The 15,541-nt window shown below is 57.4% G+C and overlaps 1 protein-coding gene across 1 annotated transcript in view; it reads right to left on the reverse strand.

The window, feature by feature from the left end:
* The window catches only part of FBN3 (fibrillin 3), a 109,234-nt gene that overhangs the window by 19,200 nt on the left and 74,493 nt on the right, over positions 1 to 15,541 (reverse strand). The window contains 7 exon segments of the mRNA XM_029913472.1: positions 1 to 28; positions 446 to 652; positions 11,147 to 11,272; positions 12,012 to 12,143; positions 13,278 to 13,400; positions 14,758 to 14,877; positions 15,131 to 15,256. The exon segment at positions 1 to 28 is cut by the window's left edge and continues 18 nt beyond it. Of these exon segments, the coding sequence (XP_029769332.1) occupies positions 1 to 28; positions 446 to 652; positions 11,147 to 11,272; positions 12,012 to 12,143; positions 13,278 to 13,400; positions 14,758 to 14,877; positions 15,131 to 15,256 (862 nt within the window).

Here is a 15,541-nt window from a genome sequence, read left to right on the forward strand (position 1 = left end):
TTGGGCAGCACCTTGCACTCATCGATGTCTGGAGGAGGGAGGGACTCGTCAATGCAATGCGTCAGGGCACCCAACCTCTGCCTGCGATGGTGGAGGGGTTCAGCCTCCGCACTGGGCAAGGGCCGTTTGCAGTTGCTCCACCCCAGGGGCAGCTCTGAGGGCTGTGCCCTGGGGGATCAATCCTGCCCTCCCCAGAGGAGTGCACACACAGTGCCTGCCCTTTGAAGGTGCAGCCTGCTCCAGCTGGTGCACCCAGCCTGCACCCATCCCCCACAGGGTGATTTGGGACCCTGGGGGAGCAGACACTGCACTGGCCTGGCACTGGCAGAGGTGCTGCTGTGCACCCAGACGCCAAGGGCTAGCAGACACCATGGGGGGCGCATGCCCGGCCCATTACCCACCCGCCTGTCCCCATCCTGTAGGCACTGAGCAGCCTGGCACGTACCTCGCCCATCGGTGGTGTACCCAGGCCCATGTGGACACATCTTTTTGTGCTGGGTGGTTCCTGGGAGTGGGCAGAGCTCACACTGGGTCCCCCAGCCGCGGGCACCATTGCAGCAGCACTCAGACTTGGTGACCAGATTGCGGTTGGTGGAGGACATCTGGCACATGGTCTGCAGCACTTCAGTGAAGCAGAATCCCTGGCGGGTGTCTGAGCAAAGAAAGAGGAGTGCAGTGACGGGGATGGTGCCAGCGCCAGCCGCGACAAGGGAGCTGGAGACAGTGGTGGGAGAGGACACCTGGACTTGCAGCAGGTAGAAGTGCTGCTTGACATGTCTGTATTCAGGGCCCATAACTGGCTGTGGATGGGGTGTGACCAGCCCCAATGTTATGTACAGGTCTACTCTGCAGCTTGGGGGATGCCGGTGGGCAGAGCTGGTGTCAGATAGGCCAGCCTAGCATCTCAGAGTCACATCAGGGGCAGACCCTATGCGCACCCTCTGGGGAGCTGGGCCAGGATTGTTCCTTGCAGGACATATCTAGTGCTTTGTCCACTCTAGCCTGGAATCCCCAGCCCCTCTATGTCTGCTTCTGTGAGCCCTTGGCTTGGTGCGACCTCCCTGAGCCTACCTGCATGGAAGTTCCTCTTTGGGTATGTCCACACTGCAGCTGGGAGGTGGGATTTCCAATGTGGGTAGACAGACTGATGCAAGCTCAGACCGAGTAGTGCGCTAAAAATAACAGCATGGACTTTGCGGGGTGGGAGGCAGCTTGAGCTAGCTGCCTGAGTCCAAGCCCTCCTGGCCTGACCCTCCAGCTCTGACCTCAGGACGCCAGCCCAAGCGACCACCCTTGCCGCAACGTCTATGTAATGGAATGCTAAACTGTATTACACTGTTCAGCCACTAGATGCAAAATGCACAGGCTAAGCTAACCTCAGCCATACCTGGGAGAGCATTAAAGGATCTTATAATGAACAAATCTGGTGTCTATCTATCTCATAAGGAAGCTCAGTAGTCAGTCTCTATATGATACAGAAGCTTGATCTGCTAGCTGCAGCCTTGCAATATACCACACAGAAGAAGCACATGACATGAAGTCAGAAGTAAACTAGTGCCAGAGGAGAACAAACAGCAGGAACAAAGCAACACAGGTTGGAGGATCTCATCAACACGCCACTCTTCAGTGCTCCAGAGACCTTCAGCGTTGTCAAACTTTCACAATGAACAGACTGGAGGCAGTATTTTGCAAGATTTCAAATTGCTACAAAGCTGCATAAAGACACTGGAGATATTCAGGTATCTTCTTTAATTTATGCTATGGGGAAGCAGGCCGCAGCATAACTTGAAATCATTTGACTTTATTGAAGACAGTCACAAAGCTGACTATGAAACTGTTCTGGCTGTGTTTGATGCATATTTTATACCTTCGAGAAAGGTGGTTTATGAAAGAGCATGTTCTCACCAGAGAATTCAAGAACCAGGGGAAAACGTTGAATGTTTTATAAGAGCTCTGCATGCATTGGCTGAAAACTGATTTTGGGAAAGCAAAACATGAAAATATCAGAGACAGGCGGATTGTCGGGAGCTGCAACTGAAGAGAGATTTAGCCCTAGTCACAGTGATCCAGAGAGCAAAGCCGTCTGAACTAGTCAAACAACAGAACAAAAGGCAGGAGCAATTTGAAAAACCTGACACTAACTTAGAAGCTGTAAACAGACACTGGAGTATTTGATGGTTTAGACACAACAAATCCTGCATCTTGGCAGGGGGTTACACTAGATGACCCTTGCGGTTCCTTCTAACCCTATAATTCTATGATAAAACCCCAGGCTAAGAGGGACAAATTCCAGCGTACATGCACAGGGTGTGGAAAAAAACATAACCCAAAAGAGGATGCATGGCCAGCCAGAGGCGCAAGGTGTAATACATGCACAAACTATGGGCATTTTGCAGCTGTTTGCTGCATCAAAGCAGTCAGGGAGTTGACTCATATTACAGACAATCAAGAGCCATTGTTTCTGGGATCTATCACTTGTGACCATGCAGACCCTGCCTGGAAAGTGAAACTGAACATTCATGGCAAGATAACTGACTTTAAAACTGACTGAGGAGCTGATGTCACAACCATCTCAGAAGGGACTTACAATCACCGCCAACCCCTTCCAGAGCTGAAGTCACTGGACACAGCTGACTAGCCCTGGAGGTATCTGAATTGTATGGGTCAATTTACCACAGAAACAGCTTACAAAGACAAAAGCTTTGCATTCAGAGTGCATGTGATCAAAGGATCAAAGACCAATGACCTTCTCTGCCACAGCATGGCAGCCAGGATGGGCTTAGTGAGAAAGGTGGAAGAACTCGATGGAGGATTTGATATTAGTGGACTTTTGAAAGGAGATCCACTTAAGTCATTCCAAATGAAATATGATTTTGATCATATTACTAGCAGTCCACATTACCCACAAGTCAATGGAAAGGCTGAGAGAGCCAACAAAATCCTACAGCAGCAAGATCCATTCCTTGCTCTTCTGAGCTACAGATCAACACCAATAGGAACTACTGGATACAGTCCAGCACAACTCCTGTTGGGGAGACAACTCAGAACTACTGTTCCACCTTTGGAAAAGAATCTCTTTCCAAAGTGGCCAGACATGAAGAGAGTAGCTAAATCGGATAAAAAGGCAAAAAGATCTCATGACACTTTTACAACAGACTTCGCTCAGTAGAGAACAGCAGGGTCTAGAACCTAGGGGCAGCGTTTGTGTCAAATTGGATGGAGAAAAAGGATGGGCAATTCCAGCTGTTGTAAAGAAAAAAAATTCAGTGCCTAGATCATTTATGATTGACACTGACAGTGGAGAGTTCAAAAGAAACCATTGACATCTACAGCATGTTCCTCAGAAAGAACAATCAACAGAGCAAACTCTATGGATGGCAGATGCAGAACAAGAATTCCAGAACAACCACAGCCAGTCGTTACAACTAACGGACAGCCTGATGAACAAGTTGTTACACGTTTGGGTTACATAATTAGAAAACCAGGACAATTCAGGACCAGGACAATACACATTGATCCGTACTGAAAGGACAGTTACCTGTTCCGTAACTGGCGTTCGAGATGTGTTGCTCAGGTGTATTCCACTATAGGTGTGCGTGCTTGCCACGTGCACCGGTGCCGCAAATTTTTCCCTTAGCAGTACCCGTACTGGGGGAGCACCGCTGAGACCCCTGGAGTGGCGCCTGTATATCGCACCATAAAGGGGGCTGCGTGCTCCCCCCACCCTCAGTTCCTTCTTGCCAGACAACTCCGACAGAGGGGAAGGAGGGCGGGACGTGGAATACACCTGAGCAACACATCTCGAAGAACGCCAGTTACGGAATAGGTAACTGTCCTTTCTTCTTCAAGTGATTGCTCATGTGTATTCCACTATAGGTGACTCCAAACTATACCTGATGGAGGTGGGTAGGAGTGTTAAGTGTTACCCGGGCAGAGCACCGCCCTACCAAACCCGGTGTCATCCCTCGTTTGGGAGACGATCACATAGTGCGATGAAAAAGTGTGGACAGAGGACCACATAGCAGCCCTACAGATGTCCTGAATGGGGACATGAGCCACATAGGCCGCTGACGAGGCCTGGGCTCTCGTCGAATGGGCCTTCACAATAGGAGGCAGGGGAACCCCTGCCAGGTCGTAACACGTGCGAATGCACGAGGTGATCCAGCGGGAGATCCGCTGGGTGGAGACCGGTCGTCCCCTCATGCGCTCGGCCAAAGCAATAAAAAGCTGGGGGGACTTCCTAAATGGCCTGGTTCTGTCTAAGTAAAAGGCCAGCGCTCTGTGCACGTCTAACATGTGCTGGCGGTGTTCCTCATTAGAGGAATGGGGCTTAGGAAAGAGGATCGGAAGGAATATATCCTGATCCATGTGAAAAGTCGAGACTACCTTCGGCAAAAAAGCAGGGTGAGGGCAGAGCTGAACCTTATCCTTATGGAAAACCGTATACAGCGGTTCAGAAGTCAGGGCCCTGAGCTCCAAGGCCCGGCGGGCTGAGGTGATGGCCACTAGGAATGCCACCTTCCACGACAGGTGGGACCACGAGCACGTGGCTAAAGGCTCAAAGGGAGGCCCTGTAAGGCGGGAGAGCACCAGGTTCAGGTCCCAGAGCGGGACCGGGGGTCTGGCATAAGGGAATGCCCGATCTAACCCTTTCAGAAACCGGGCCGTCATGTGATGCGAGAATACCGACAGGCCCTGCACCGGGGGGTGGAAAGCCGAAATGGCCGCCACGTGCACCCTGATGGAGGAGGGCGCCAGGCCTTGGGTCCGAAGGGACAGGAGGTAATCGAGGACAAGCTGGATAGACGCGGAAGAGGGAGAGGAACCTCTATTCCTCGCCCATATAGAGAACCTACACCACTTAGCCAGGTAGGTTCGTCACGTGGAGGGTTTCCTACTTTCCAGCAGGACCCTTCTTACAGCCTCAGAACATCTCCCCTCCTCCTCATTTAACCATGGAGCAGCCACGCTGTCAGGTGGAGCGCGGCTAGGTTGGGATGGAGGAGACAACCTTCCTCCTGGGAGAGGAGGTCCGGGTGTAGCGGCAGCCTGTGAGGAGGGGCCGCTAAGAGTTGCAGTAAGGTCCCGTACCAATGATGACGGGCCCAATCCGGGGCTATGAGGATAATCCTCGCCCCGTCTGACTTCACCTTCTGTAGGACCCTGTCTATTAAGGGGAAGGGCGGGAAGGCGTACAACAGGGGCCCCGACCATGGGAGCAGGAACGCATCCAATAGCGCCCCGTCGCCGTCTCCTGCTCTGGAGCAGAATCAAGGACACTGTCGATTCTGGGCGGTGGCGAACAGGTCTACCTGGGGAGCACCCCATTGTAGGAAGATCCACCTGGCCACTTCCCTGTGCAGGGACCACTCGTGCTGTTGGGAGAATACTCTGCTCAGGCGGTCCGCGAGCGTGTTGCTCTTGCCGGGCAGGTAAACAGCCCGCAGGAGTATATTGTGGGCTATACTGAACTCCCACAGGAGCTGGGCTTCCTGGCACAAGGCCCGGGAACGCGTGCCCCCCTGCTTGTTGACGTAATACATGGCGGTCGTGTTGTCCGTGAGGACTCTGACCACCCTGCCCTGTATGTGCTGGCGAAATGCCAAGCACGCCAGGCGTACGGCCCTGAGCTCCCTGACATTTATGTGCAGGATTAGTTCCTCTGGTGACCACATACCCTGGGTCCTGAATTCCCCCACGTGGGCTCCCCAGCCCAGGTCCGAGGCGTCCGACACTAGATCTAGTGAGGGAGGGGGCTCTCGGAAGGTAATACCCCGGAGCATGTTGCTCGGGAGGGACCACCATTGGAGGCCTGCCACCACCCTGGGGGGCACTGTGACCACCTTGTCCAGGCCGTCCCTGGCTTGGGAATACCAGGAGGCCAGCCAGAGTTGAAGGGGCCACATCCGAAGCCTGGCATGTCTCACTACATAGGTGCACGCTGCCATGTGGCCTAGGATTTGGAGGCACACCTGCGCCGTGGTTACCGGAAAGTCCGTGACCGAGGCGATGAGAGCTTTGAGCGTCTAGAATCTGTCCTGTGGGAGGAAGCCGTGGCCACCCGGGAATCTAACAGCGCCCCTATAAAGCTTATGCACTGAACTGGAATTAACGTGGATTTCTCCTCGTTTACCAGTAGGCCTAGAGCTCCGCAGGTGTCTAGCAGGAAGCTCGTCTCCTGTTGAGCAGCCAGTCGTCGAGGTAGGGGAAGATCTGCATCCCTTTCCTCCGGCCGGGGGACAGTTGGGAGGGGTTGAAACAAACTGCAGCCTGTACCCTTGGGAGATGGTGCTGAGGACCCATTGGTCCGACGTTATATGGGACCACTGCAGTCGGAAGTCTGATAAACGGTTTAGAAAAGGTAACTTTATTAACTGGGTGGGGGGTACACTGGCAACAGGCTCGGTGACCCCCCTCAACAAGTCAAAAACGCCGTTTTCCCGGCCGTTTGGCCTTAGAGGCCCCAGGCTGTGAGGCCGAGCAGGATTGGCGTTGGGACCGACGCCTTTGATCCCTCTGCCGCTTAGGTGGGGGTTCATATCTGCCCCTAGGTTGCGGAGCAGAGGGTTGAGGCCTGGGCTTGTCCTTAGCAGGCGGGACGTACAGGCCTAGCATCTGCAGGGTGGTGCGGGAGTCCTTCATCCCATGCAGACGGGTGTCTGTCTGGTCCGCGAAAAGGGCCTTGCCATCACACGGCAGGTCCTGCATTATGGACTGGGATTCTGACGACAGCCCCGAAAGCGAGAGCCACGACGCCCGTTGCATGGAGACAGCAGTAGCCATCGAACAAGCGGCTGTGTCTGCTGCGTCCGAAGCCGCCTGGAGAGCCGCTTTGGCGGCGGTCGCACCCTCCTCAATCAGCGCCCGGAACTCCTTCGCATCCTTGTCAGGAATGAGAGGCTCAAACTTGGGGAGGGATCCCCAGAGATTAAACTCGTAACAGCTCAGAAGCGCCTGGTGGTTGGCCACTCTGAGCTGGAAACTCGCTGACGAATAAACCTTTTTCCCAAAGGTATCAAGTCTACGAGCATCCTTGTCCTTTGGCGTGGGCTGGCCATTCCGCTCTCGGTGGTGGAGTGACTCTACCACCAGGGAGTTTGGAGCTGGGTGGGTGTAAAGGTACTCGAGATCCCTTGCGGGGACTAAGTACTTCCTCTCGGCCTTCTTGGAAATAGGCCCGAGAGTGGCCGGGGTCTGCCAAAGGTCCGTGGTGATATTGGCGACTCCCTGGTGGAAAGGGAGCGCCACACGCCCCGGTACTGAGGAGGCGAAGACATTGAAGAGAGTATCGGAGGACTCCTCCATCTCCTCGGCCCAGAGCTCAAGGTTGGCTGCCACCCTCCGAAGCAGCTCTTGATGTGCTTTAAAGTCCTCTTGGGAAGAGGGAGGCGGCACTGCAACCGAATCGCCCTGTGCCGAAGAGATGGACGGTGCGGCGCCTTCGGTGGCCAATGGCACCGTGGGCTCCACGTCCGGGTTTGGTGCCGGAGTCAGTGCCGGGGGTTCGGCGCCCATGGCCTGATCCCGGTGCCAGGGAGGCGACGCGGATCGGCGCTGAGAGGCTCCCGCCATGGAGCGAGGTCCTGGCTGCGCAAGTGCCTGAGGCCACGGTGCCCACTGGCACCATTGTCCCTGCCAAGGCATGGCCTGGAACTGAGGTGCATCGGGCGGCAGGACTGGATGTTCTTGCGGCGCGGTGCGGCCCAGGGAGACGGCTGTGTACCGAAGCCGAAGTCCTGGAAGAGCGCACGGTGCCGTGGGAACGACTGGAGCAGTCTCTATTGTGACGGCTCCTGCCCCGAGACTTCGACCTGGACGATGTTGACAGGTAGATGTCTGAGGAACTGTCTCCGGACTCCCTGAGGTGCCTGTGGCCATGGTGCCGGGGACTCTCGGGACGCGCTCCGGGCACGGCCTCTGCGATGGCGGACGCTTGAGTACGAGTGCCGGTGCCCACGGCGTCGAGATCTGTTCCTCTCGGAGTGTCTGGAAGAGGAACGGCGCCGTCTCTTGTTACCTCCGCGACGGTGTCCAAGAGCGGAGGAGTGGGAGCCGCTTGTCGAAGAGTCCGGACGCGGAGTCGACGTGCGTCTCAGGGCTCTGCTCGGCACCTCGACCCGGGACGGTGCCTCGACCTCCGACACCTCCGGGGAGGGCTGATGGGCGCCCAAAGGCGGCTTCCCACGGGATCGGGGGCCCGACTGAGGCGGCGCTCCCGGCACCGGAAGCGCTAAGATGTCACGCGCAGCCTGAGCTGCCTCTGGCGTCGAAGGCATGCGTACCTCCGGCGAGGCTCGCGTGGACGGGACTGGACTACTCTGCTCAGCCCGCGTCGGAGGTCTCTGTCCCGACAGGGATCGCGGGCTGCCCAACTCGGGTCTGGCCTCACCCCTGTCCTTCTCTCGGCACCGCTGAGACTTCCCTGGCTTCTTAGCTGGGGAGCGGTGCCGGGACGTCGATGGCACCTCGCTGCGCACCGAGGACGCGGTACCGGGTGCCGATTCGGAACGGCGCACCGAAGGCGCTTCGCCACGCGCTGAAGACGCGGAGCCCGGCGCGGTGTCGGCTCGACGCGCCGATGCCGGGGCCAATGCTGACTCCATTAAAAGAGCTCGGAGTTGGATCTCCCGCTCCTTCTTCGTCCGGGGCTTGAAGGAGTGGCAGATCTTGCACTTGTCACTAACATGAGACTCATCCAGATAGCGAAGACACTGATTGTGTGGATCGCTTCTGGGCATGGAGTTGCGACAGGAGTCGCACGACTTGAAGCCTGGGACATGGGGCATGCCCCGAGCCAGGCACTCACGAAAGAAAGTTCAGTAAGATAAGAGATCAGTGAAACTGGATACCACTAAGCTAGAAACTCTGCAGCTAAGCTAAGCTGGAGCAAGTTCCGACTACCTTCACTGGCGGCAAGAAGGAACTGAGGGTGGGGGGAGCGCGCAGCCCCCTTTATGGCGTGATATGTCGGCGCCACTCCAGGGGTCGCAGCGGTGCTCCCCCTCTATGGATACTGCTAAGGGAAAAACTTCCAGCACCGGTGCACGTGGCGAGCATGCACACCTATAGTGGAATACACCTGAGCAATCACTCGAAGAAGAACTTCAAAGATTGTAAATAGTAGGAATGTAGAACTTAAAGGGGGCGATGGAATGGAATGCTAAACTGTATTACACTGTTCAGCCAGTAGGTGGTGCCGTGTGTGACATACCGTAGTTAAACTAACCTCTGCCACAGGGCTGCCCAGAGGATTCAGGGGGCCTGGGGCAAAGCAATTTTGGGGGCCCCTTCCATAAAAAAAAGTTGCAATACTATAGAATAGTATATTCTCGTGGGGGCCCCTGCGGGGCCCGGGGCCTGGGGCAAATTCCCCCACTTGTCCCCCCCTCTGGGCGGCCCTGCTCAGCCATACGTGGCAGAGCATTACAGGATCTTACAGTGAACGCTCTGGTGTGTATGTCTCTGCCAAGGAAGCTCTGCAGCCAGTCCATATCTGGGACAGGAGCCTGACCTGCTAGTAGCAGCCTGCACCCTACCGTGTACAAGAAATACACAGCAGCCCACATTGCTATTGTTAGTGCACTAGCTCTGCTCGAGCTAGTGTGAGTCCTTCTGCCCATGCTGGGAGTCCCACCTCCCAGCTGCAGAGTAGCCGTATAACCGTAGAGACTCACCGCTGCCATGCTACTGGCAGAAACTCTTGTTCACCTGTGTATCAGAATCCCTTTCCTCTGTCCCCTTGTACTGCCAGACCCTTGTACAGCTGGACAGGGCCCAGCCCAGTGGGGGCACTCCCAGAACAAATAGGTAACAGCTCGGTGTGGTCCCTAGGCTAACCCTCCCATCCGCAGGGACAGACGGGGCAGCCCTTGCTCTCCTGAGAAGCCTCGCTGATCAACAGCGCTAGGAGTGTCCAGGGCTGGCTCGAGGTTTTTTGCCGCCCCAAGTGCAAAAAAATAAAAAAATAAAAAAACCCAAAAAACGGGAGCGCAACTGCTGAAGCAAAAAAACAAAACAAAAAAACCCCCTCCGGAATGCTGCCCCCGAAACTGTGCCGCCCCAAGCACATGCTTGGTTTGCTGGTGCCTAGAGCCAGCCCTGGGAGTGTCACACTCTGATTGTTGGAGTTACACTGCAGCCCCCTCTCCTCTGCCCAGACTTTTCCCCAGGCCAGGTAAGGGGATAGGTCCTGAGCCAGGAAGTTTCTGGGCTCTGACTGGAAGCTGAAGCAACATCCACAAGGCAGTAGGGAGCTGGAGAGAAGCCCAAGGAACTGTGGACAGCTGCGTGTGGAACAGGCTGTGACTGCCGGACGTCACGGGTGGGTGTAGGCCTGTGTGGGATGTATGTGAGAGCAGCAGTGGCTGGGCAGGGAGCCAGTGCAGAAGGGCTTCAGTGAGAGACACTGAGCCGGGCCTGGAACCCTGCAAGTGCCTACTTGCTGGAGTAGAGACTGGACTGAGGGGGCACCCCAGGCACTGCGCTGGAAGAGCCCTGGCTCTGCACTGGACTGCCCAGGGATCCCAGCAGGAAGTGCTATCGCTCACTTTGAACTCTCTGTGCGTAGGGTATCTGCAACCCTTCCCTTTCCTGCCAGCCCTAGGAAAATGCCCTCTCCCTTGGCGTGTGTCGGCTGGTTCCTGGGTCCCAGCGGGGCTAGTGCCTGCAGGGTCTAGCTGCCGAAGCACTGAGCAGTGGTACAGCTGGCAGCCTTGGGGCGCGGTGTGCTGGGCAGCCCAGTAATTACACGTCTCCATTTAGCCCAGCCAGCTCTGGCACTCATCGCTCAGCCCCTGCACAATCTGCCCTTGGCAATGCTGTCCTGGGGCAGAGCTGCCCCGATGGACATGGTGCCCCAGGGGAGGGGCACAGAGAGGCATCAGCACCTCCCAGATTAGCGACACGGGACTGCTGGACAGGCCCAACACACCACCTGGGCCTCTGAACAGCAACATCATACTGCAAACACACGGCCCAGTTCTCCCAGGCTCAGCCCGGGCTCCCGGCACCTCAGCTCATCCAGGGGAAGAGACTAGGCTGGTGTGTGACTTTTCCACTCCCACAGGACCAGACAAGCCCCCCTGCTTCCAGACCAAGACTCGCTCAGCACAGGTAGGAGCTGTGTGAAGCTGTGCACGTTAATTACCGATGCATTCGGTGCCTGAGGCGCTGGCTTGGAAGCCTTCATTGCAGTCACACCGATAGCTGCCCACATTGTTAACACAGCGGCCGTTGGGGCAGATCCCCGGCTTGGTGCGGCATTCATTCTCATCTAGGAGGAAGGGAATTGGTCAATGGCTCGAACACAATGTGTCTGTAGACTCAGGTTCCTGAGAACCAGGGGCCACCGCTGAGCGGGATGGAGCTGCAACAGCACCACAGCAAAGCAGCAGACACTTCCCAGGATAAGGTCTAATTTACCCCAAAAACTCAGGACGGCTCTAGCGTGCCCCAGCATGTTCCAGCTGTTACACTGGGGGGATCACTGAGTGCAGTGCTCTCCAGCTACACCGCCTGGCGCCCTCCTCCCACCTCCTGCCCTCAACCTGCCCCTGGGCCCAGGGGCTGGGCATCAAACTGGCTATTCCCCAGTATCCCTTAGGGCAGCTTTACGTGCCCTTTGTGTCCATGTGGTGGCACCAGGGGACATGATGCAGGCCAGGACTGGCCAGTATTCTCCAGTGTAACTCAGATGCGGACACTTCTGACAGCTCAGTGCAGGAGAGGGATGTGCAGAGGGCCTGGGGAAAGGCCACAATCAAACGCTGCTGGGTCTGACCATGGGCTGGTGCCATGCACTGCACAGTGGAGCCCTGGCCCTGAACATGCCTTTGGGCACTAATGCAACAGGAGTAGCAGCCTCGGGAGTTCAGGGCAAGGTCTGGCTGACGGGTGGCTAATCGGACAGCTCAAGAACGGAGCTGGACAGACAGTTCCACAGCTAGAAGTGTGGAAGGGAGATGGACACTGGCCCTGTGGCTAATGCCTCCCTCCATCCAGCTGACCAGTACCTGTACAGCCCTCTCCGTCGGGTCTGCGCTGCATTCCTGGGGGGCAGATGCACATGAAGGTACCAATGAGGTTCTTGCACATCATCCCTCGAGACTCGCAGTCATGGAGGCCTTCTGTGCACTCGTCCAGATCTGCAACCAACACCACAGCGAATGAGCCCATGCAGCTTCCTGTGGGCCCGAGCGCTCCCCGACAGCCGTTCATTACTCAGGGGAGCAGTGAGGGCTCCTGCTCCCAGCGCGACAGCTGGCAAAGCAGAGGCACAGAGAGGTGACTTGCCCACGATCACCCAGCAGGTCAGGGGCAGAGCCAGAGATCAAATGCCAGTTACCTGCTCTAACCACTGGACTTAATGCCAACCTGCCACTGCAAAGAGGAGCTGTGACTAACAGAAGAGGCGTGTGCTGCTCACACAGCCCTGGCGGAGGGGCAGGGAATGTGGAGAGGAAGAGCCAGGCTGCAGTGCAGCTCCTGCATCAGCTCCAGGGGGCAGTGTTGGGCCTGCACTCCAAGCAGCTGGCACAGGGACCTTGAAATCCTCTGGGTACACGAGGGCACCAGCCCCGCCGGGCCAGGTACTGTGAGCACAGGCGTCATGCCCAAGGAGTCAACCCCCAAGTACGGCCCGCTCCTTGGAGTGCCAGCCCTGCCGAGCTGCACGGGACACAGCTGGCAAAGCTGTGCAGCATTGAATCCCTCCTGTGCTTAGCAGGGCCTGCGTTCCAGGCGACCCCTGGGATCTGTCTGACCTGCGGCCACCCCCAGGGCTTCCCGCAGTACAGGCTGCCAGAGCTGCTGAGCTGGGTGCGTCCCAGTGTGTGTGAGGGCCCCCGGCTGGCTCCGAGTGCTCTGACTCCTGCTGGCCACACACCGGGAGCGCTGGGCTCGGCCTGGCTCGTTGAGCCCCAGCTGGGGGTTCAGCAGTGCAGACAGCGAACCCCACCCAGCACTGACTGCACTCTGCTATGTGACACGGTGCGCAGCTCGGTCCATTGCCCGTTGTATGCAGACGTGGTTACACACCGTGATAAACACTGAGGCTCCCAGGCCGCATTCCCAGCCAGCACTATCCCAAGGCTCAACGGGCGGGCTCGCACACCCCACGGGGGCTGGAACCAGCCCTGGGCCGGGAAGAGCAGACAAGCTGGTGTCCCAGATGGCAGCCTGGCATTCCGGCCTTGGCTCCTGCTGGTGCCGGTGGGGCAGGTTAAGGGCGACAGGCTGGGAGGGCAGGACAGCTCCAAGGGAGGTTAGCTGTCCCCTACCTTTGCACATTCTCCTGTCTTCCCGGAGGGTGTATCCTGAGGGGCAGGTGCACTCGTAGGAGCCGAAGGTGTTGATGCAGCGGAAGGCGCAGAGCAGGGGGTTCAGCGCGCACTCGTTGATATCTGAGTGGCAGGAGAGAGAATGAGTCTGACCTACACACGGGACACTGTGCCTGCCACGCTGCTGCCCCCGCAGCAGAATGTCTCCGTTGTGCGTCCCTTGGAGACACGACGCTGGTTCTGTACCCTGCCGTGGCGTAGGCAGTGAGTGTTGAGATGCACCCTGAGCTGCTTGCTATGCACAGCCCCAACCCCTAGAGCAGTGGTTCTCAAATGTTTGTCCTGGTGACCCCTTTCACACAGCAAGCCTCTGAGTGCAACCCCCCCCCCCACTAAATTAAAAACACTTGTTTATATATTTTACACCATTCTAAATGCTGGAGGCAAAGCGGGGTTTGGGGTGGAGGCTGACAGCTTGCGACCCCCCCAGGTAATAACCTCGTGACCCCCTAAGGGGTCCTGACCCCCAGTTTGAGAACCCCTGCCCTAGAGCCTAGTGCCCAGCGGAGCTCCACCTGCTGGGGAAAGCTGGTACATATCCTCAGCAGTGCCAAAGCCACAGATTTAGCAACACTGGTCTCACTGCCAGTGCCCGGCGAGGAGTATGTGGGGCAAGAATCGCAGTCCTTTCCTGCCCCACCCCGCTGGTTCCAGTGCACACTGCCTGGCTGGGGCCCCCCGTGCACCCCCGCTCTGCCCCCACGCCCCCCCCCCTGGAGGTTCCGCATTCCCCCCGCCTCTTCCTGCCCTCACTCTGCCCCCTTCCTGAGGCAGCGGCCCACCTGCCGCTCACTGTTCTCAGCCCTCCCTCAACCCCCTCCCTGAGCCAACCAAACAGCTGATCGGTGGCACAGCCCAGAAGCTGTGGCTGATGGGTGCTGAGCACCCACTATTTTTTTCCATGGGTGCTCCAGCCCCGGAGCACTCATGGGGTCGGCCCCTATGTCCCTGTGCTTCCTGAACCCCCTTCCAGGTGTGGGGCGTGGGCCATGCCGGGCGGGCAAGGAGGGCAGAACTCCTCCTTCTGGGGCTACGACTAGGAACCACCACTAAGAAGGGAAGCCCTCTCTCAGGCCCCTGGCCATGGGCTCCGGAGAGCTGGTTGGAGTAGGCAGCCCAACAGCCTCCCCTTCTGCCCCCCTCTCTGCCCCCGCAGAGGTGCTCAGGGCTCTGCCCTTCACAGGAAATAATTTTACATGCATCCAACAACCCCAAAACCTCCCCAAATGTGACCCCAGATCCAGCCAGAGAAAGGAGATCTGGGGAAAGGGGGGAGGGGACAGATGTCAGACTCTGCCTTCCCCCCACTGACTGACGGGGCTCTTGCTGCATGGGAGGACCGGCTGCACTGACCCCACTGCAGGGCTCCTGGGACTCCATCGGGAAAGGCACCGTGCCCCATGCCCCAGAGGAACATTACCTTCGCAGGTCATCATGGGGCCCGGCTCAAATCCCTCGTCGCAGGTGCACTCGAAGCCTCCCACCACATTGGTGCAGGTCCCGTTCCCACATGGGTTGCCGATGGAGCATTCATCGGTATCTGGGTGAAGGCCAGGAATGGCGTTAGCACAGTCACAGGAAAGACTCCGGCTGGCGTCTTCCTGCAGCCGGTGCATTCACGCAGCCCCAGGCAAAGCTCCCCCTGTGGGGGAGCGAGGAACTCCACCCCGGAGTTCAGGGGGAAGAGCAAGGGCTAGAAACGTCTAAGCCAGAATTAGGCAGGTGGTTGCGGAATAACTCAGCACCCATCTCTCCCCAGAGCAGCTCCCCCCACCCAGGGCCGTGACACTCACCCACACAGTTGACTCCGGTGTAATCCAAATTATAGCCAAAGGGACACTCGCAGCGGAAGGAGCCGTCAGTGTTAATACAAGCCCCGTTGATGCAGATCCCGAGGTTCTCGGCGCACTCGTTTACATCTGGGGATAGAAATGCTGCATAAGAATGGCCCTTCTTGGGACCCCATTTGCGGGTAGCCTCGCCATGCACACACAGTCCCCCTGTAGGGTCAGCAGCTGCAAGCCACAGCCTATTCCAGTGGGACAGTCCCTGGGCCTCCCTCCCTGGAGTCAGTGAAAACTGAGTGAGGACCTCAGGGTGCAGCATGGCATGGCCTGAGCCCATGGGGGGCCTGCATCTCTGAGCAGACAGCGCTCGAAGGGGCTGGTCCCTCCATACCGCCAGCGCTCTGAGAACCTCCCCCC

Source organism: Terrapene carolina, unplaced genomic scaffold, assembly GCF_002925995.2.
Source record: "Terrapene carolina triunguis isolate 2854851 unplaced genomic scaffold, T_m_triunguis-2.0 Scaffold662, whole genome shotgun sequence".
In the NCBI taxonomy this organism is placed as follows: Eukaryota; Metazoa; Chordata; order Testudines; family Emydidae; genus Terrapene; species Terrapene triunguis.